The sequence below is a fragment of the Aedes albopictus genome, chromosome 2 (assembly GCF_035046485.1).
Source record: "Aedes albopictus strain Foshan chromosome 2, AalbF5, whole genome shotgun sequence".
NCBI lineage: Eukaryota > Metazoa > Arthropoda > Insecta > Diptera > Culicidae > Aedes > Aedes albopictus.
The window spans coordinates 86,275,208-86,297,571 of NC_085137.1; the positions used below are offsets into that span (position 1 = coordinate 86,275,208).

The 22,364-nt window shown below is 39.6% G+C and overlaps 1 protein-coding gene and 2 long non-coding RNA genes across 3 annotated transcripts in view; 1 reads left to right on the forward strand and 2 right to left on the reverse strand.

Moving 5' to 3' along the window:
* The first annotated feature begins 8,020 nt into the window (after positions 1–8,020).
* Positions 8,021–8,981, forward strand: LOC109420957 (uncharacterized). The gene is made up of 2 exons (XR_009997433.1): positions 8,021–8,270; positions 8,346–8,981. It is a non-coding gene; the product is annotated as an uncharacterized LOC109420957 (long non-coding RNA).
* Positions 8,982–12,814: 3,833 nt separating this feature from the next.
* On the reverse strand, positions 12,815–13,908 carry LOC115256658 (uncharacterized). Its single transcript, XR_009997434.1, has 2 exons — positions 13,304–13,908; positions 12,815–13,228 (listed from the first exon to the last, which is right to left on the reverse strand). It is a non-coding gene; the product is annotated as an uncharacterized LOC115256658 (long non-coding RNA).
* A 2,231-nt stretch (positions 13,909–16,139) lies between these two features.
* Positions 16,140–22,364, reverse strand: part of LOC109427879 (uncharacterized) — a 224,061-nt gene continuing 217,836 nt past the window's right edge. Inside the window, exon 7 of the mRNA XM_062850027.1 lies at positions 16,140–20,653. Coding sequence (XP_062706011.1) covers positions 18,485–20,653 — 2,169 coding nt within the window. The 3' untranslated portion in view covers positions 16,140–18,484. The remainder of the gene's footprint in view (positions 20,654–22,364) is intronic.

A 22,364-nucleotide genomic window follows, 5' to 3' on the forward strand; every position in this document is an offset into this window, starting at 1 on the left:
CATTCAAATCCACATTATTCCCAGTTTCGACTGGATGCATAAAAAAATTGATTATTTAATATTTTCATGCCCTTTTTGCTTTACAATTGAATTTTATTGAAAAAATCGAATCTTACTTGAGACTTTAATATCTCAACACTTAATTTTCCGATTGAGTTTAAATTTTGCCAGAATGTTTATTACTCATGCTGCTGCAGCATGACACATACTTTTCTGGTATTAAAAACGATATACCATATGTGAACAGTAATTTTATATATATTTTCAATTTTCAGCAATCGAACAATTCACCTTATTTGACATCTGGCCGATTTTCTATAAAATAAAACTATTTTTATTCGATTAAAAAATGATCACTATAATAACAGATGATGCACTGAACAACGAAGCAAGTGTGGTTAAATTTGAACTACGCGTCTTCTTTTTATAGCCCTATAAAGTTGTCCGTTTTATAAATTGAACAGTCCTTATGCCGTGGGTTAGAGGATAGTGGGATAACCCAAAAAGATCTCGATGTGTCAAAAACCAAAACAACACTTATTTAACATAGGTATCTATGATCGTTGTCTAGGAAAATATCCCTACCCAAGGTTTAGAATTTTCCAGGAATCAAAATTTTTCTTGCAACGCGTAATAACCAACGAATAATAGCAGCCAACGCTGAATAAAAGGGAAGCTAGTCAAATATAAATCATAAGCTAATACACGACTGCAAAACAAGCACCATACAGCTACCAAACTCGGTTTTCAGAAATCCATCACTTGTCACTGGGGTTGCCTTTACTCCACTCAATTCCAACTCCGGGAGATTGCTAGGAAGATGTGAAAACTTGAACAAATCGAATAGGAGTCCCCACTAACAAAACAGCTGCTACTATACAGTACAACTCGTTATACTGGCAAATCCCCAAACTAACAGCGCTTTGAAGGCCGTTATGCGATTTCATTACAGCTAGAAGCTGTAATAAAGAAACTGTTGGTATGCCAACACGGCTTGTCGGATGTAAACATTATTGTCAAAACAAACTTTAAGCAGGATACGTAGCTACTACACAAATTCTTTACAGCTATCCATCTCTGTGCTGTGAAATTTCTTCTTTCTAAGGAACTATGCCACAAAAGTTCAGCCTATTGGACGCAGTGGCTTGATTTCCCCAACAGGGGAGGAAAACAAAAAAAAGGTTTCTTGTGGCACAATTATGAAGCCTTGTCTGGAGTAAAACAAAACGGGCTATTTTCTATGCTAATTATATATAGCAGTGTGGCAGCGAGGACATCATCGGGACCAGTGGATACGGAGATCGGGAGTTCGATTGCAAGTAGCGGCAAGTACTTCAAAAATTCAATTTTAAAAGCATTAATTCCAGTTCCACAAGTACTGCGTCACGGTATCCATAACCTAATTATACACTCCCGTTCAAAAGTTTGGGGTCACCCCCTCAAAAACATGTCATTTTTTTTAGGCCCATATCTCCGCCAATTTGCGCCCGATTTCAAAACCCTTGGTTTCATTTAAAAGATAATAAGTCAAAGAAACTTTGAACATGATTTAAAAGAAACTTTTTCAAAAAAATTTGTATGTAATTTTAACCCAAAGTTGCCAAATTTTCTAAAAAATGAATATAAACTTACGGCAGTGTCGCTGGAAGTTGGGTCGACCAAATTTTAAGATGAGAGCGGTAATATAACCCATTTTCCATTAGCTTTCAACTGCTTTTTACAGAACTTAACTAAAAAATCTAGAAAAAAAGTTATTAAGTAAATTAACTCTTCATGTCATCGACCAAAAGTTTGGGGTCACCCCTCAATATGATGTATCGGCCAAAAGTTTGGGGTCACTTTCTTAAAACATGTAAAAGTGATTTGGTGATATCTTCGTTATCTATAGTTCAATTTTAATTATTTTTGGCTCATTTCAAAGATAATTAACTAAATTTACGTTTGATATCTTCAACTTAACGTATTTAACGATTTTTGTATATAAAAATGTTATGTAAAGTTAGCACATTTTACCACGCTTCCAAAAATGAGGCAACTTCACGTTTAGTTTCAGTATGTAAATTTCAACAAATATGTGTGGTTCAATGTCTATGCAGTAAGTATCATTCATTTTGTTTCAAATAAGCCAAGAAGAATTAAAATTGAATGAAAGATGACAAAGATATCAACAAATCACTTTTCCATGTTTTACGATGGTGACCCCAAACTTTTGGCCGATACAGCATTTTGAGGGGTGACCCCAAACTTTTGGTCGATGACATCAAGGATTAATTTACTTAATAACTTTTTTTCTAGATTTTTAAGCTAAGTTCTGTAAAAAGCAGTTGAAACCTAATAGAAAATGGGTAATATTACCGCTCTCATCTTAAAATTTGGTCGACCCAACTTCCAGCGACACTGCCGTAAGTTTATATTCATTTTTTAGAAAATTTTGCAGCTTTGGGTTAAGTTTACATACAAAATTTTTTGAAAAAGTTTCTTTTAAATCATGTTCAAAGTTTCTTTGACTTATTATCTTTTGAATGAAACCTAGGGTTTTGAAATCGGGCGCAAATTGGCGGAGATATGGGTCTAAAAAAATGACATGTTTTTGAGGGGGTGACCCCAAACTTTTGAACGGGAGTGTATATTTAATCGATTAATTTGGGGATGTCGTATAACTATTATTTAACAATTGTGAAAAGGTTGAAAAAGCGCCTGCTCAAGAGGTTATTCCGTTAGTGGTTACATAGGAGCCGAGAAAAGAGCTATGGACTAGGTGGCATAGATGCTGATCCCACAGCATGTACAAGTGGATTAAGTTCGCCAGATTCATTGGTATACACTGATAAAATTGCAAAGTTAAAGTTTATGTAACTGACGCCCTTGAAATTCAAGACATATCAAGGATTATTTTTATGTATGCGAATTTAAACTGTATGTCGAGGTTTTTCAACTTTATGTTTGCGCAAACATAAACATTATAAGGATCTTCGTTATAGTTAAAAATTATAGAAGTTCACTTATAATTATCATGTTTGGCTTAGTCAGTGATTCAAAAAGATTTCCAACGGTCGTAATGGCTATCATCAGCCAAATCTCCAGCGCAAGCTCCAGCGTTATAATAAAATCTTTACTTGTCTAAAGAAGATATCGAAGGCTGACTCGGCTACAACCCACCAGAACGGTAAGTAAAGTGTGATAAAAGTAAATAATTTGCGATCATGACTTTGCCTTTTTCACAGGAAAAACAAACCCCCGGGATACACGGTAACCCTTAGGAGCCAGCAGCATCAACTCCTCGACACCCCCGCATTCGTCATTCATTTGCGTTTTCTTCAACTTCCGGAACTTTTAAAGGATCGCTACCGCCTTGGGGGATGAGCGAATAAAATGGAATCCGGCGGCCGTGGGAACTGCACGTTCCTTGAGTAAGGAATTATCTGCAGTGACCATGGTAGTTGCTAGGGCAATTACGTAAACGCCAGCTGCATCATCGGCTGACAAGTTCATCTCGGGCAGAGTCAGTCCGTTTTGGGGCAACGAAGCGACACCAACAAGAACAGGGGATCGACGGCCAGCAAACCACTTCAGTGTTCGAGACAAAAATTTTCGCTGACCAGACGACCAATCCCGCAGAGGCAACGGAAGGAGAAATTTGTACAATTGTGCATATAACTTAGTTCCCTCTAGGTTCCAATAAAATTGATGTTTTGATGAAATTGCTTGTTTTTATTTGCTTATGGCTTGAATAATGATTTTATAGGAAGTTTACCAATAATTGTTATATACCACCTATGTATAAATGTTAAAACCCTCACTCATAAATTTTATTTATCACATTAATGAATTTCATTTAATTTCATACATAACTTTCATTTGTGGGAAATTTTATAGAATTTATTTTTCCAAACGTACTTTTTAAAGGTGATCTCAAATTGCAAAAAAATATGTAGTTTCACACTTAATAGTTAAACGGAAAATATCTTCAGTGTAGGGCTTGCATAGAAGCTTCCATTGAGGACGCTTTGTTGATGTTTACATTTACAATAAATGTTAGTTGGGTAGAGCATCCTTGGAAATCAAGTCTCTACAGAACTGTCTTCCATGGATCTGTAGGATGTGGCACTGCATCAGTAATGCAACAAAAATCCATTGCTTATGCTTATTGATCTTAAGGCCTTTACTCGCAAAAAATCTTGGATTACCTAGAGCATCTTTGAAAATAACTTCTCTATAGAACCGTGCTCCATAAATCTGTATGATGTTGTAATGTAAAAGTAATTGATTAATTACGCTATTGGATTCAGGCTTTACCTGCGAAAGTTCTGGATGACCTAGAGCACGTGAGCAGAACCATGCGCCAAAGACCTGTAGGATGTTTCACCGTATCAGTTATGTAACAACATTCCATTATTTGTATTTGTATTTGTATAATATATATCATAATACTTGTAGACCTTAAGGCTTTTACTTGCGGGAGTCCGCGGATGATCTAGAAATTTTTCGGATAGTAGTTCTCTACAGAACCATGCTTCATGGACCTATAGCATGTTACACGGCATCAGTAATGCAACAATTACCCATAGATTTTGCTTACAGCTCTTGAGGCCTTTACTCGCGGAAGTTCTTGGATGCACTAGATCATCTTTGAAAACAACTTCTCTGTAGAACTATGTTCCATGGACCTGTAGGATGTTACACCGTATTAGTAATGAAAAAAAAATCCATCGATTTCGCTCGTAGATTTTAAACTCTGTACTCGTGGAAATTTCGGATGACCTTGGAAACCTTGGAGGACATCTTTGGATAGTAGTTCTCTACAGAACCATGCTGCATGAACTTGTAGGATGTTGCAACGCATCAGTTATGTTACAATAATCTATTGACTATGCTTGATAATTATCGTAAAGCTTTTACTCGCGGAAGTTCTTGGAAGACCTAGAACATCTTTGCAAATTACATCTCCGTGTTCCATAAATCTGTATGATTTACACCGTATCAGTAATGTAACAACAATTGATTGAATACGTTAGAAGATCTTCAGGCCTATACTTGCGGAAGTTCATGGATGACCTAGAACACGCTTACAGAACCGTGCACCTAGTTCTTTACAGAACCATGCTCCATGGACCTATAGGATCATATACATGTATCAATAACCCATTGATTTCGCTTTAGATCTTCACTTATAGATTTCGCTTATAGATCGCCGGGACTGCGACAAGGTGACGGACTCTCATGCCTACTCTTTAATATCGCTCTTTAAGGTGTTATGAGACCAACCGGGCTCAACAGCCGGGGTACGATTTTCACAAAATCCGGTCAATTTGTGTGCTCTGCGGAGGACATGTACATTATCGTCAGAACATTTGGAACGGTAGCAGAACTGTACACCCGACTGAACCGCGAAGCAGCAAAAGTTGGACTGTTGGTGAATGCCTCAAAAAAAAAGTACATACTGACAGGCGGAACCGAACACGACTGGGTTCGTCTAGGTAGTGATGTGACAATAGCCGGGGATACCTTCGAGGTGGTGGAGGAATTCGTCTCTCTCTCGGATCCTCACTGACGGCTGACACGAAGGCGCATCATCCATGGAAGTTGTACCTACTATGGGTGGGCTCCAGAAGAAGCTGCGGTCTAAAAAGATTCATCAAGTGCACCGTATAGGTACAAGACGCTGATAATGCCGGTGGTCGTCAATGGACACGAGCCATGGACCATGCTCGAGGAGGACCTACAAGCACTCGGATTATTCGAGCGACGCGTGTTAAGGACGATCTTCGGCGGTGTGCAGGAGAATGGTTTGTGGCGGAGAAGGATGAACCACGTGCTCGCTGCACTTTACGGTGAACCGGTGCCGGCTGTTCGGGCTAGAAAGAAGTTGATCATCAATATTAATTTCTATTCCCGATCAGCCTAGATAGCCGTGTAGTGGCGGTAGCAGTTCCTTCAACTGGCTAAGAATATCACTACGGATTGTCTGGTAAGAGTCCACCAAACAGGCGACCCCTAATTCATGGTGTCATGCGGCTTAATGCGTACCGTGCCTAAGAATGGATGGTTAGGGGGGTCTAATAAAAACCTAACCGCTAACGGTGCCTGTGGAGTACCAGGGCACCCTCCACAGTATTTTGCCCTTACTGTGTTAAACGGAGCAATGACGCAGTGGACCTTATTTTTCTCCTGTAAATAGTAAAAAAAATGAGTACCTTAAAAATTATCCGATCAAATCTTCACCACGCGAAGGGTGCTTCAGCTGTGCTCAGCAGAAGATTTATTAGAGAACAGTTAGACGTGGGCTGAATTCAAGAGCCCTGGGTAAATAGTGGAAGGGTAACGGGTTGCTCTTCGCAGAATTGCAGGATTTTGTACGACGAAAGTCAGTCTAACCCAAGAACAGCCATTTTAGTAAGCAGGAGAACAAAATTTGTCCCAATTACTGAGTTTATTACAAGAGACATTGTTGCGATTAAAATGGAGGTCCCAACAATCCAGGGAAAAACTGAGGTATGCATTGCTTCTGCATATTTTCCTGGAGACGTTGATGATGTGCCTCCATCTTTGGTCGTAAGTTTTGTTAATTATTGCAAAAAAAAATAAACGCCCAATTTGTAATAGGGTGCGATGCAAATGCCCATCATACCATATGGAGCAGTACAGATATTAATAAAAGAGGTGAGGATCTCCTGAATTACATTTCGTCTAATAACATAGACATATGCAATAAAGGGAATTCTCCAACTTTTGTTAATGCTATTCGACAGGAATTTTTAGATCTTACGCTTTGTAGCTATCTGCTATCAGATAAGATCGCGAACTGGCATGTTTCTGATGAGGAATCATTGTCAGATCACAAACATATCAGGTTCGATTATAAAGCCGGATCAAATTTAATTGAAAGCTATAGAAACCCAAAGAAAACTAACTGGGACCTCTACAGCTTTTATTTAATGAATGGAAATTCATATAAGGGTGAGCAGATCTTGTCTGTTTCACAGTTGGAAAATGCCTCTGATGAGATTATTGATAAAATGATTTCATCATATCATGCTAGCTGCCCAATCCGACAGAGGTCATCCAACAGGGATGTCCCTTGGTGGAATGATAAGCTGGCAGATCTGACGAAGAAATCTAGACGGTTGTTCAATAGAGCAAAAGTTACATCTGATTGGGTTCAGTATAAACAAGCCCTTACAGAATACAACAGAGAATTGAGACTAGCCAAACGGAAGGACTGGAGACGGGTATGTGAAGACATCAATAACGCTCCTACGGCTGCAAGGCTTCATAAAGTCCTTTCGAAAGACCATTCAAATGGTTTTGGAAGTCTTAAAAAGGAAGACGGCAGTTTTACTGTTGATTCTTTTGAAACATTGGAAGTGATGATGAGAACTCACTTCCCAGGATCAATTCCTTATTCGGATGAAGAACAGGACTCGGATAAGGCAAGACATGCGTGGTCCACCAATGCCTATCAAAAAGCTTGTGAAATCTTCACACCGTCGAGGGTCGAATGGGCATTGAGCTCCTTTCAACCTTTCAAATCTGCCGGGGAAGATGAAATTTTCTCAGCTTTACTTCAACATGGAAAAGAGGCGATTTGTCCGCTCTTAACCGAAATATTCAGAGCCAGTATTACTTTAGCTTACATACCTAAGGCGTGGCGGAAGGTTCGTGTTGTTTTTATCCCAAAAGCTGGCAAACGGGACAAAACAACTCCAAAAGCCTTCAGACCCATAAGCCTTTCTTGTGTTCTGTTAAAGACCATGGAGAAAATAGTGGATGACTTTGTCAAGTCTTCCAGCTTAGTAGAAATGCCTCTAAGCAAATTTCAATTTGCTTATCAAACAGGCAAATCTACTATAACAGCGCTACAGTCGCTAGTTAGCAAAATTGAGAAATCGTTTCAAGCCAAGGAAATAGCCATGGTTGCTTTTCTCGATATTGAAGGAGCATTCGATAACGCATCATACAGCTCAATGCGTTCTGCAATGGAAGCAAGGGGCTTGGATAAATGTATTATTGAATGGATAATTGTGCTCATTCTGCACTTCGAATGAGGTGAGAAAAGTCGAGTCGAACGTGTCACCCGATTCCCGTAGTCGAATGCGGTGACAAGAGTCGGTGTGAGTGAACACCGATGAACTCTCACCGCATTCCCACAGTCGATGTTGATCGACAGAAGTCGCGTTCAAGTGACGTTTTTGGGTGAGAAGAGTCGTAACCTCAAGAGGTGTCGAGAGCTCAATCGACACCAGAGAAACACAACAAATTGTACATAATTGGTAAGTATATTTGTAAATAAACTTTTATCTATTGATTTCTTCAATAATCAAACATATTTTGAATGGTATTTTCAGATAAAATCGTATCGTCTGACTTCCGGTGAGGTGACCAAATCCACCACCACTGCACACTCTTCACGCTGTCCCGATAGAAAATCGTCAAAGTTGCTGTTGCACCAGAAGCGAAGTTAGATGGCCGCTTTGTTCGGAAATCGCTTCTGCTTGCCGTTCGGAACCTGAAAAATGTGAAATCGCGAACTAGAAGTTTTTTTTTGAATGCATCTGCTTGCTGAAGCTAAGGCGCTGACGAAGTTGGAGGGCTGTACTGGCACAAATGGCCAGCATAAAATTGAAGCAAAGATCTACGCTTACTGTGTAATTGTGGGAAAAATAATACCACAGACAAACAGACGTAACACCTTGAACGATTTTCATGGAAATCCATCGCCCAGTTCACACTACCATCACCTGGTGGAAAAGTTGCACGAATCACTGTGTTGTGCCATATCGTCAACAGAAGGCGCTAGCGTTAAACGTCAAACGCATAGAAAAACGATGCGCGCGCCTCTGGTTGTGAAGGCTATAACTATGAAAATTTAAAATGATCGTTAAAAGCGTGGTCGATGTAAATTTCGCAAGTGTTACGTCTGTTTGTCTGTGATAATACTCAAATTTTGCGTGATGATCCAAAATAAAGTTTTTTTGCTATAATTATTGATGTTTTACATTTATTCCAGACAGAAAAGTTATTCACAATTTCCACTTAGTATTATTATTTTTTTTAATTTTGGTTTCTAACAGAATTTTTATTGGTAGTGTTTCAAGAATTCCTCCACCCATTGGTCCACGTCATAGCCGTTTGCAGAAGGGGGGGGGGGGTGGTTAATCTGGAAACCCCCGCGCCTTTGCGCACGGGCCTGCTCCACATATAAGCTTGTCTAAAAGAAGATATCTTCTAGGATTTACTTGCATAATCGTTCAAGAATTCCGCTAAGGATTTTACCTGACACTCGTATAGAAGTAACACCAGGAATTTCTTCAGTAATTCCTTTGGGGATTCTTCCAGGAATTCCTCCAACTATATCTCCAAAATTTCAGGGATTCTTGCACTATTTCTCCCAGAAAATCTTTAACCGTTATGTGTCCAACAAACTTTTTGCTTTTTTCTACACCGTGCTTTTTAAATGGGCGCTGGGTACCCCGTCGGCCACATAAAGGTTAAAAGAATACTGCAAAAAATTCTCCAAAGATTCATCCAGGAATACCTCCATGATTTCTTTAGGAATTCTCCAGAGATTCATCCAGGAATTCCCCCATGATTTATTCTGCAGGAATTCTTCCATGAATAACTCAAGCAATTGCTCTAGAGATTTCTCATAGAATTCTTTCAGGAAATCTTCTGAGAAATCATTCAGAAATTCGGCAAGGATTCCTTCCACATAGGGTGCGGGCACCGGTTTTGGCCAGTCTAAGGAAAATCATTTTTATAAAAATAACCAAAAATCCAATGAAAACTACCTATGTGTCAAATGAAAGGTTTCGATCTATACTTTATTAGAAAAATGCAGAAATCAAGCTAATACTTGATTTTTGTATTAAAAGTGGCACTGGCCAAAATAGAAGCATTGCCGCAGTTTTGGCCATATTCTCAAACTCTGGGCTGACCAAAACTGAAGCTTCCACCCTATATCCAGGAATTTCTCAAGTAATTTTTGCAGCAGTTCTTGCAAGAATCTAGTTTTCAGTGTGCATCAATAGACAAGTCAATAGTATGAGCACAGACAAACAGACGTAACACTCTTCAAAACGGCTTGGCACATACATTTAACGATCAATTCAAATTTCATTTGATTTGCGCGATTGTTCCACCAGAGGCGCTAGTATTCGATCGCTCCATCATGGCCGACAGTGTCGCGCGCGGTTCTACCAATAGGTGGCAGTGTGCTCATGAAAATGACACTGGGCAAAAGTTTTTGATGAATTTCTTCTAAGAGTTACGTCTGTTTGTCTGTGGTATGAGGATCATACCGTCGTACCATAATTGCTCGGATTGAATCAACTCAGAAAATGTTTGTACAGCGTTCTCAACGAGATCTCATTTGGAATGCTCCTGATAATCTTCTTGCTTAAGAAGACAGATACTATTTGAAAAGATTTCAAACATCGAAACATAGAAGATAGACGGCTAAGGCTCTGTTCATTGGCAGATTGCTAAATGGAGATTCCTCCAGGAATTTCCATGATACTTCTTCAGTGATTCCTTCAGGGATTCATCCAAAAATTCCATCAGCATTTCCCTAGGAATTGCTACAAGCACTCATTTGAAATTTCCCCAGGTGTTCCTATGAGATATCTGCAAAAATTCGTTTGAAGTTTCTCCAACAGTTTCTTTCTACAGAAATTCTTACAGGGATATCTGCAAAAACTCTTCCATCAATTCCTTGGGGGTTCCTCCAGACATTCCTTCAGTGAGAACTTAAGAGATTCCTCCAAGAACTCCTCTAGATTTTCTCCAAGAATTCCTCTAGATTTTCCTCAAGGAACTAGAGTCTCTGGAGGAATTCTTGAAGACATTTCAAGAATCATGAAGCGAGTAAGCATTCATCCCTGGGGGAATCTTAGAGGAATTCCTGGAGGTATCTCAGGAGGCATTTCTGGATAAATTAGATTAGGGATCCTTGAAAGAAATCGTGGATGAATTTCTGGCGAAATCTCTGGTAGAACTTTTTGAAGAATCCCCGAATCCCTGAAGAAATTCCTGGAGAAATTCCTGAAGGTATTCCTGGAGTAATCGCTAGAGGAATTCCTGAAGGAATCTCTGGATTGAGTCTTAGAAGAATCCTTAGTGGCATTACAGGATTCCCTGGGAGAAATCCGGGAGGGATTCATGAAAAAAAAAAGACAAAATTCCTTGAGTATTTACTAATGAATACCAAAAGAATTTCTTTGTAGAATCCATGGACGAACTCATGGAGAAACCCTTGGAGGATTTTTTTTTTTGAGAAGTTTCATAGAAATGCCTGTGGGAACCCCTGGAAGAATTCCTTGAGAAATCTATAGGAATTCCTGGATCAATCCTTGGAACACTTTCTGGAGGATTTCCGGGAGGAATCCCTGGTAGAGAGGTCTGTGGAGAAGTTTCTATAAGAACTCTACAAGAATCCCTCGTGGAGTTCCTAATAAAATCCCGGGAGGAATTTTTGGAAGAATCTCTGGGGTATTTTTGAGGGTAATCTGGAGAAATTCTCTGGAGGAATTCTCGGATGTATTTCTGGAGAAACCTCTGCAACAATTGCTGGAGGATTCCTTGTAGTAATGCTTGGAGTAATTTATGGAGGATTTTCTGGAGGGATCCTTGAAAACCACTGGAGGAATCCCTGGAGAAAATCTTGGAGTATATTCAGAAGCAATCCTGGAGGGATCTCAGAGACTTTCTGGAAGAATCCCAGGAACAATTTCTGGAGGAATTCCTGAAGGAACCATTGGAGAAATTCTTAATGAAATTGATGTTGGTACCTGGTACTGTGAAGGTTGATGAGTCCCTTACCGAATTAGATAAAGGTTTTCAATAAGCTTTTTAAAATACAGGAAGACATTCAATGGGAAGTTGTTCAAAGGATTTCATTTAGAAAAATTGTATAGTCGCTCGAGAGAGTTATTAGACATGCTTAAGAACAATTCTCAAGCGAGTAGAAAATCTTCGACGGTATGACTTGACTATCAAATGCAAGGAGGACACTTAAGATTTTTCTTAACAATGTAGGAATTGAAGGATCGTGAAGCAATTTTCGTATGAATCTAACGGAAGGAGTATTTTTGAAACAGCTTTTGAGATAATGCAGAGTGCTCTCGGTCTCTAGCAGCAACAACCATCACAATTATTTCTTTTTCCAACTAACTGTATGGACTTGGCCGGCCCCGTTAATGATAAAAATGCATGAGCTGCATAAATTGCACTTTGAGAATAAGTGGATTGTCCCAGCCAGTTTTCATTTGGAGCTCACTGCAAATGATACAGTCTAAGCTAAGCTTACAGAAGTCAAATTTAATACAAACTAAAATTTACGTATTTCCAAAAATAAAACAGAGCTTGCTAGAGTTTGACACTCGTCAGAATTCCTCAAAGAACTGTACGAAATGTCTTCATTGATCCAGCAGAGAATCTTTTGAAATAATTGGGCCCTGGCTGCTTCTGCATGGACATTTCTGCAGAAATCTTTTGTAAGAATGCAAAACTACCTTTTTTTTAATCAAACTACGAATTCTTACAGAACTTTCTTCATAAGTCATATGTACTGGTTTTCCGGGATAAGCAATTTCTTTGGAAATATGTAGGATTTTTTCGAAAATTTTCTTAACGGTACCATGGTACCAATATACGTTCAGGAAAAGCATTGGAAATTCTTCAGAAAATATGAAAATTGTCTTAAATTATTCAAGGATTTTCAACCCGCAAGAAACATGCTCAGTTAAGACTGAGCATTTAGATTGTACGATACAGTCGACGGAGAAGAGAAGTATTTTTGGCAAATAAAAGGTATGTATTAAGAACAATGTTGAATAGATTTATTAGCCTTAGAAAGATGCCACCATGCCACCCATTTCTTCGGTAATAGCTTAACATCAATTTCTGTGTGCGATTCTACAACAAATTCTACTCGGAATTATGCACATTATCAGGCAGGCCCACAGGCCGCCCAAGGTCCACTTGTATGACGAGAAATCCTTAGTAGAAAATGATTTTCGCAGCAAACGTCCTTCATCTCGGTCTCAGCTCTTGCCATCCGTTTCAAATCTACAATTATCATCGATACGGCCGAAAGGTAGCAAATTCAGGTGTGATAAACTCCATCCAATAGAATTACCGAATTACCTATCGGTGTGGTCGGTACCGGTACACTGCAACTTCTCCTCCGTTTTACGTTTACGCGAGCAAGGCCGAAACTATCGATGGTTATCTTAAAGAAAAACAACATGCATGCATTGAAAAGTGAGAGCAAAATCATTTTTGAAAAGCACCCTGGAAAACTTACCTCAAAATAACAGTCCCCGTATCATTCACCATCAAACTTCTGCCACCGCCAGCGCATGCCTTTTCCGGATTCCGACACCGGGATACTACTGTTTCCAAGGTACAAATTACGCGAAGCCACGATCAAAAAAGTATTTTTGTGTAGAAATGTTTGGAAGCAGGAGCACCAGAAGCACATCAACACAAAACAAACGAGAAGCTTTAGATAAGGGCTAAACGTTGGAAAAATCTGCGTTATCGAAATGATGAAAATACTCACTTTAACCAACAGCAATATACCTTCCAATAATAACAACCTATAAAACTTTTATTTTACAATCAATACTCCATGTATATTACGTAAAAATATAAAAAATTGACGGGATCAGAAAACATATAAAAAATACGCTTTTTGAATACGCCATTACCAAAGCGCTTTCTTGTTTCACCGCCGGTTTGACAGCTCTGCGAAAAACATCGCATTTGTTTTGGTTCATTGCCATTACTCGCAACGAAAGTGAACTTCTCACCTCATTCGAGTCGACTATCGGAATCAAAACAAGGAGTTCATTCGAGAGCAAAGTGACGATTCTCGATTGCTCTCACTCCACTCGTGGAATCAGCACAAATATCGATGCTTAGAGATCGAGAGATCTCTTCCGTTCTTGGAGGTGCGCAACTATCAGTAAGATCTGTGAAGGGCTGTCCTCAAGGAGGAGTACTATCGCCCTTATTGTGGTCTTTGGTAGTGGACGAACTCCTTAAAAAACTCATCAATCAAGGCTTTGAGGTTATTGGATACGCAGATGATGTAGCTATTCTGATACGTGGAAAATATAACGACACGATATCTAGCCGGCTACAGTCTGCGTTGAATGTTACCATCAAATGGTGCCGAGAGGAGGGATTAAACGTAAACCCTCCAAAAACTGTAATTGTACCTTTTACTCGAAGGTTAAAAATAAATCTTAATGAACCTTCTTTAGATGGAGTTCAAATTCAGTTCTCAGAAGAAGTTAAACATCTTGGGATAACTTTGGACAAAAGACTGAATTGGAATTCTCATTTAAACAATGTTTTAACCAAGGGTACCAATGCCCTTTGGGTCTGCAGCAAAGCCTTAGGAAAAACCTTGGGTTTTAGACCTAACATGATTCACTGGATCTATGCTGCAATAGTCCGACCTAAGATTACTTATGCTTCACTTGTTTGGTGGCCCAAAACAAATGAGGTAACCTGTCAAAAGAAGCTAAGTAAGCTACAAAGACTTGCTTGTATATCTATGACAGGAGTTGCTTTGGATGCCCTTCTCAATTTACTGCCATTGCATCAATTTGTTAAACTACAAGCGGCAAAAAGTGCCCAGCAGTTTATACATTACAATAAAGTTCTAGACGGGGATCTTGCTGGACATTTGAGGATCATCAAAGACTTCAAATTAAACATGGACATAAAAACAGTAGAAGATTGGATGATAACGAAGGCCAACTATGATGTTCCCTTCAAAGTGGTGAAACCATGTCGCTATGTGTGGGATGCTGGTGGGCCAAGTTTACGTCCAGGTTCTATTGTATTTTATACTGATGGGTCCAAGATGGGGGAAAATACTGGAGCTGGTGTTTTTGGCCCCGGTATCAGTAAAGCTATACCAATGGGATGCAGTCCCACTGTATTTCAAGCGGAAGTTCAAGCCATTCTAGAGTGTGCCAACATTTGTCTGAAAAGAAATTATAGGTTTGCCAAGATCTGTATTTTTTCGGACAGCCAGGCGGCTTTAAATGCGCTAAAAGCTTTCACGTGTCAATCAAAGCTAGTGTAGGAATGCATTATTTTTCTGAAGCAATTGGCCAGTAGGAACGAGGTAACTTTATACTGGGTGCCCGGTCATTGTGGAATTCTGGGAAATGAAAACGCCGACAATTTAGCTAGACAGGGTGCGGCATCAAGCTTTGTAGGCCCTGAACCTTTCTGTGGAGTTCCTGAGTGTGCTCTTCGGATGAAACTAAAAACTTGGGAAATGTCCACGGTAGAATCTAATTGGATTGCCACGGATACATCCAAGCAAGCAAAAAGGTTCATAAAACCCAGTGCAGAAAAAGCCAGGTCCATACTGAATCTAAACAAAAGAGATCTCAGGGTAATTACTGGTCTGATGACTGGCCACTGCCCGAGTAAATATCATCTAAGTAAGATTGGAAAAATCCAATCCTCCGAGTGTCGTTTCTGTCAAACGGAAAACGAAACTGCCGAGCATTTACTCTGCAACTGCGGAGAGCTGTACGATCACAGATTGGCGATATTTGGTAAAGGGTTTCTAGAGCCCTTGGAAATTTGGAGAAGTAATCCCAACAGGGTAATAAACTTTATAAAACGAGTTGTGCCTAGTTGGGATCAGGTGTTACATCAACCATTGTCCATCACAGCTCAATTGTGACAGGATACTTGACTAGCACCAAATTAAATATGGGTCATACCACAATATTCCTAAAGAATGGACGCAGTGGTTAAAAGGCTCTACAGATGAGGAAAAAAAAATACGGTGAACCCAGCATCCAGAAGGTGGTCAAAGCCGGAAGGACACGGTGGACAGGGCATGTTGCAAGAATGCCGGACAACAACCCTGCAAACATTGTGTTGGTGACTGTTCCAGTTGGTACAAGAAGACGTGGAGCGCAGAGGCAGCGTGTCTTGGCGAGTATTGGGCGTGTCCGAGGATGGAGAGCGGCAGCCACGAACCGTGTATTACGAAGAAATCTTGTTGATTCAGTTTTATCTTGAATTTGATGTAATACTAAATAAATGAATTGAAATGCTTATGCTCAGATGGACGATTTCGGATAAGTAATTGTGGACAATCATTCAGCAAATTCAACTCTGATATTTATAATCGTGTACATTACTTTTTAACTGCATACAAACGGTTTGATACAAATTGCCTAAATTTCTACGATATAAATTAAATAGTGAGATTATTCTATGTAAATGAATATTCCATCATCCTAACGGTCATACTACTTTAAAATGCTTTCCATAATTCCATCCTGTTCCCAGATACCTAGATGGATTTTAATACATTTCGCTATGTGTATAGGAAAATCTATAGTCTATCTATATCTGATTGCTGGTTGAGGCTCACTGTTATGCATGCATTACTCACGTAGAAGTTAATAAAGAATTAAAATATGAAACCACACCTTCCCTGGGATATTGTAGGTATTATTGGGTAGTTCATTCTGTTTGCAGAGAAATATGAGCGTTTCGTGATCAACCCAGGTGGTACACCATCAAAGTGATGAGCAAATATGTAGATCTAATTTCAATAGATCAATATTATTCTTTGTCAACTTGTATTTTAACTTACCCCTAAACAATAGATAGTAATATATAGGCTCTTTGCTACTTGAATTTTCGGTGCTTGACACTTGCGGAAACCACAAAACGTTTATTCTCTGTCAACGGAAATACACTATTAATAATTCTGTAATCAACAACCATATAACAACAAGAATCGCACAATGTATCGTTTGAAACAAATAATTTATCAATTCGTTGTTCAAAATACATCTCCCGAGGAAATTTCTAAAAAGTTTTTTCCCAACAGCAATGCTTGATTTTTTTTTCGATTGACTTCTCCAAAAAGCAGTAATCATACAGATTTTTATTGGAAAATTTGTCGAACTGTATCACAAGTTCTTAATAAGCCTTTCAGAATACTTGGTTGTGTTTTCTTCACTCATTACACACTTAACTTTGCAATTAAATTTATTGCAATTTAATTGGCAAAAGTGCGATTATGTTGTTATACATTGTAAAACGGTTCTCGAGTAGTATCATTTAATGTGTAACTAGGTAATGTGGTCGATATTTACCAGTTACCACACGTGCTGCCTAATTTTCATAACTACAATCTATTATCAATATGCTAAAGGTATTGTGGGGATAGTTTTATTGACAAGTAGATATCGTGGATAACAAGTTGATTGATAAGTTGCAAATCTAAAGATAGAACAAAAATGTCTTAGGGTGAAAAATGAACAACAATGACGAAGTATGTGAAAATGTGGGATAAAGGTCAACATCTAAAGGCAGGTCCGCAATGGCTCTCCGGATCTATTATGTCGCACAATCCTGAGAGCTGACAACGTTGATTAGCTGATATATACCTATTCCGCGTAACATATCAGAACCGGATTGTTTTTGCGTGTCATTTGACACGCATAATTTTGTGGCGCCTGCTGCTGGCTTAGGTGGTAATCAGTCTTGCGTTGGTCTTAGATTTATCATTTATTGTTTGATCGTGCAGAAGAAAAAATGCTTCATAGAGGCTTAGTTGTTGTGTGTAAAATTCCGTAAAAGTCATCTGTTTCCTGCTGCGTTTGAGGTATTTCTTGTTTTTTAAGTTATCGATCATATTGGTGCGGTTGTTTGTAAGCTAATTAGCTAATTGGTTAACTTGATAGTTTCTCGATTTGTTGTCTTACTGGTTATTATGGGTACCTACATGTTACCTATGAGTTATGCTTGAGAGCGATCTACAAACTGCTACGCTGGCTGTAGCCGACTAGTTTTGAGGATTCTTCCTACTGATAAAGGTCAACATTAGATTTATTCTGTCAAACAGGTATTTATAATCTCGTTTTCATCAGATCGTTTTACGTTTCTGGGCGTAATTATAACTAGTGTAATAGAGATGAAATGTCTTTTTTAGTTAGAATATTATTAATTTTGATTGAAGAATTTGAATGCGCTTTTGTTTCAACATATATGCACTATTTGGCTTCAGTTTTAACTGCTAATCTTCTATTTTGGCATGCAGAGTTTGGAAATTCGTGGCGTCATACAAGCAGTGCTGCATTTTTAGAGGTGTGAGAAATACTTTTAGTAATATGCACTGTCCGTTGTTCCACGATTTTCCAAACCTCTCGGACGGCATGTTTTTGTACTGCAGTGTTCGATTTGTGTTATTCTGTACAAAGGATTTTCGATAGCTAGAATTCATTTTTATTCTTAGAAATAAAAAACAATTCAATAGTTTCCTAATAAAATCCTGAAAATATCCCCAACATAGAAACTAACATCGCTGTGCGATCTGTGCGAGCCCATTATTCGTATATAGGCATTACTTCGCATCAGACTCCTCTGGAGATTCCTTTGGTTTGTGGATTGGTGGCATCCCGGCAGTGGTCTCCACTATTTCTCTATGCTATAACACACTGGTGCTGGTGCTTCTGGTGCCGATTGTGACAGATCCATTGTCGTGTGTTATCAAAACGGGGGCTTTGTTTCGGCCAAGTCCGAACATTGGTACGTATCGGAGTATGTTACTACTGCTTCGGGCTACTTCCAGCGGGCGTTGCAACAGAGGCTCTACAGGATTATACACGTTCAGGGCTACACCTCCATTGGTAGTAGTGGTACTGGTTTCGGTATTGGGGAGAGTATTTCTTCGGAAATCGGTATCAACATTCAGATCGTTGAGATTGATTCCTCTTCGCATGTTCATTTTTGTGTAACCGGTTGTCGTTTGATTAAGATCATTTATTTGCGATGTTCCCAGCAATAAATCTGCAGTAGGTTCATCTTTACGCCGCCGCAGTCCTGGCAAAAGTTCAAATTGGTCGCTATCAGTTTCCGCCATCTGTACCGAAGCCAATGGAACATCTAGACATGGGCACAAGAGTCTTGGGTAATTTGCTATAAACTCCGAAACTTCTGAAGCACTTGGTCGCTTTTTGTAATCTTGGTTCCAACAAGCTTTCATGAGGCCCTCCAACTGCGGTTTAACGCTGGAGGGGATTGTCAGACAGTTACCTTCTTTAACATGATCCAGGACTTGGTTATTTGTCATTCCCTGATAAGGAAACGATCCGAATGAGATAATTTCATAAAGCAACACTCCGTACGACCAAACGTCCGATGCCGGTGTGAATATCCCTAATGCGAGTGATTCGGGTGCCATCCACCGCACTGGTAGCATACCTTTTCGATTGAATCGATAGTAATCGTTTTCAAACGTTGGTCGCGCCATTCCAAAATCACCCAGCTTAACTACTCTTTGTGCGTTCACCATGCAATTACGACACGCCAAGTCCCGATGCACATACTTCTGTTCAGCAAGATACGACAAAGCACGTGAAACATCCAAAGCCATCATTGTCAACCGTTTCGGTGATATATCCGAATCCTCAGATTGCTTACTATTGACCAAATGTCGTCGAGCAAGTAGATACGTTTTAAGATCACCATACAACATGAACTCCATGATCGTATACACTGGCTCTGTCTGTAGACATACTCCCAGCAGCTTGACAATATTATTATGATCAAATCGTTTCATTGCTTCCGCTTCAGAAAGGAAATCTACCTTATCTTCCGTAGTCGACCCGATTTTCAAGGTCTTCACAGCCACAGCGGTCCAACCTTCTTCGCCGATTTGCGCTTCTCCTCCATACACAGTTCCAAAAGCACCCTCGCCAAGCCTTCGATTGATCACAACTCGATCCTTGGGAACCTCCCACTTATCCAACGTGTTCACCGGAATCGAAGACGGTGACAACAAATCAATACCGAACTTTTGCAAATACTTCGCCGAGTGTTTCATCTTACGATCGTATCGAACTTGGAAATAGCAGAACGAAGCCAGAGAAATGACTGCGATCGTCAGAACGCACAAGAATCCCACAAGAACGTACACGGTACCGTCGCAGCCCATTCCGAAAAACCTTGCCAATCCACGCAGCGAACAATCCAGTGCTCCATCTTCCGGAATTCTGCCATCCTTCGTCATCCAAACGATCGCCGATTGGTTCAAAGCCAGCGAACCTCCCAGCAACTGGTACTTGCTTTCCGAAATGTTCGGAGTAAACTGCCCCACAATGTTCGGCGTCCCGTTGATCCACTGTAGCACATTGATGATCGTGTACCGCGATCCCTCCTCACCGAACCTAATCCGTCCGGAAACGCCCTGGAAGTCGGTCGCCCGGATCACCTCCATCAGCCGTTTGGTGGTTTTTATCGAATGCAGATCGCTCAAATAGGAAGGATCTTCCCGTATCAATCGGTCCAACGCCAGCGCATAAACCCACACCGCATCGTAAGCATAACCCGCGTAATCCGACTCCATGTAGCTGTGCTTACGCAGCGTGTCCCGATAGTCGGATCTCCACTTGCCGACGGTGCCCTCGATCGTATCCAGCGTCCGGTGGCTGTCGGCAAAGGGAGCATGCGCCAACGAGAAGTGACCGTTGATGGCCTTGAGCATTTCCTGCCGGGTGCAGCGTACCATCGAACGGATCGGGCTGTCGTTGCTGAGGTTCCACAGGTTTGTGAGCCATACCGGTAGGAACCAGACGTATCCGTTTTCTGCCGTCATCTGGAATAAGGGATAAGAGAATGGTATAATGTTAGTTTAATAATAATTAAGAATAGGAATCTCTTGCTTAAACAATTAGTGTAAAATACTAAACAATGGGAATCTGATGACATTACAGGCCAAACATTTCAATAGGTCCTATCTGCATTTGAGAGGCTCTCTTTGTTCACTTTCTCTTTAAATTATTGCAATGTAATGGTACACTTTTCAACTATTTTTGCAGTACAAATCAAAAGACAATTGTTTTGACCATCGTTCAATACAAGGAGACAATCATAATACAAATAAACAGCTGAGATATTAACGAAAGAGAGGGAAACCAAAGAGAGCCTCTCTTCTGCAGATAGGACCTTCAGACATGTTTGGCCTGATTACAAACACCACAACCACATTCGTAATGTGTAAATGGAAATCTTTTGAAATGTACAATATTAGTTATTTATGCAACGAGTTGCAAAAGAATGATTTTTTCTACATGAGTCGTACATACATTTACGTGGTTTGCCGAGTTGAATGAATTCAAAGAGTGCTGAAACTATCTAGTTTTGCGACGAATTGCATACACAATTTTAATTGTTTTTAACGACTTTCCATTATTCAATGCATTTTAGTTGCATAATGAACTAGCACTAAAAATAGTAAATATGATAGTAAAACGAGCTAAATGAAAACCAAATTTTGATAACGAATTGCATAGAAAATTATAGGAAACATCGTGTTTCGTAATTCCAAAATAAAACAATCATTGGATCGGTCTAATAGCACTATTCTGAACTATTGTATCGGATATAGGTATGTAAATATTAATAGGTTTGACCAACTTTTTTATTGGTGTGGGACCTACACGCCGAAAGCATAATATCGCCTATTGAACTATCAATCAGTTTGATCCACAAACCCTCCCAGTTATTTATCCGTTGGTGTGATGTGCTTAAGGTGAATATATAACGAAGCCACACCTCGAATTTTCAAGAGCACAAATCTGAGAAACGAACAGACGGATTACGCTGAAAAGTTGATCGATTGGTCATCACCAGCGGGTCACCAATCGATCAACTTTTCAGCGCAATCGGTCTTTTCATTTCTCAGATTTGTGATTTTGAAAATTCAAGGTGTGGCTTCGTTATATATTCACCTTAACTATCGGTAAGCCAAGCCACTGTTCTGAATAAATCGGTGCCGTGAAGCATAAGTGTCAGTTATATCAATGCTCGAGTTTCAAATGCATCAGTTATGATCGACAGTGAGCAGCTCCTGTGATACTTTCACCCCGGTTGTTCAAGATAAATTGTGCCAAGTGGGTTCCACCCACCAAATGTGCTGCTACTACGACCGATAAATGTTGCCCTGACTGCATAACCGGCGGAGTGACCCGAAGTTTTTTTTTCGGATTATCATAATGGATCGACTTTTCAATCTTCAATAACAATGTGATACCTGTGGTGAAAAGCACTTTTGAACGACTCTCAGCGCCAACTGATAAAACATAAATGATGTGAAATGTTTTGTTGAGTCATATCTGCATTCACAACGTCTTATTGCTTTAAATGATTATTAGTGATTTTTAAAATTCATCATACTCATTACTGCCGGTGGAAGCATAATTGTCCCATGTGCGTTTTTGGTAATATTGAGATTTTGCAGACCATGACCATGTATCGTGTGGTACTATCATATGGGGAAATAAAAATAGGTAGTTTGTTCCGAAAAT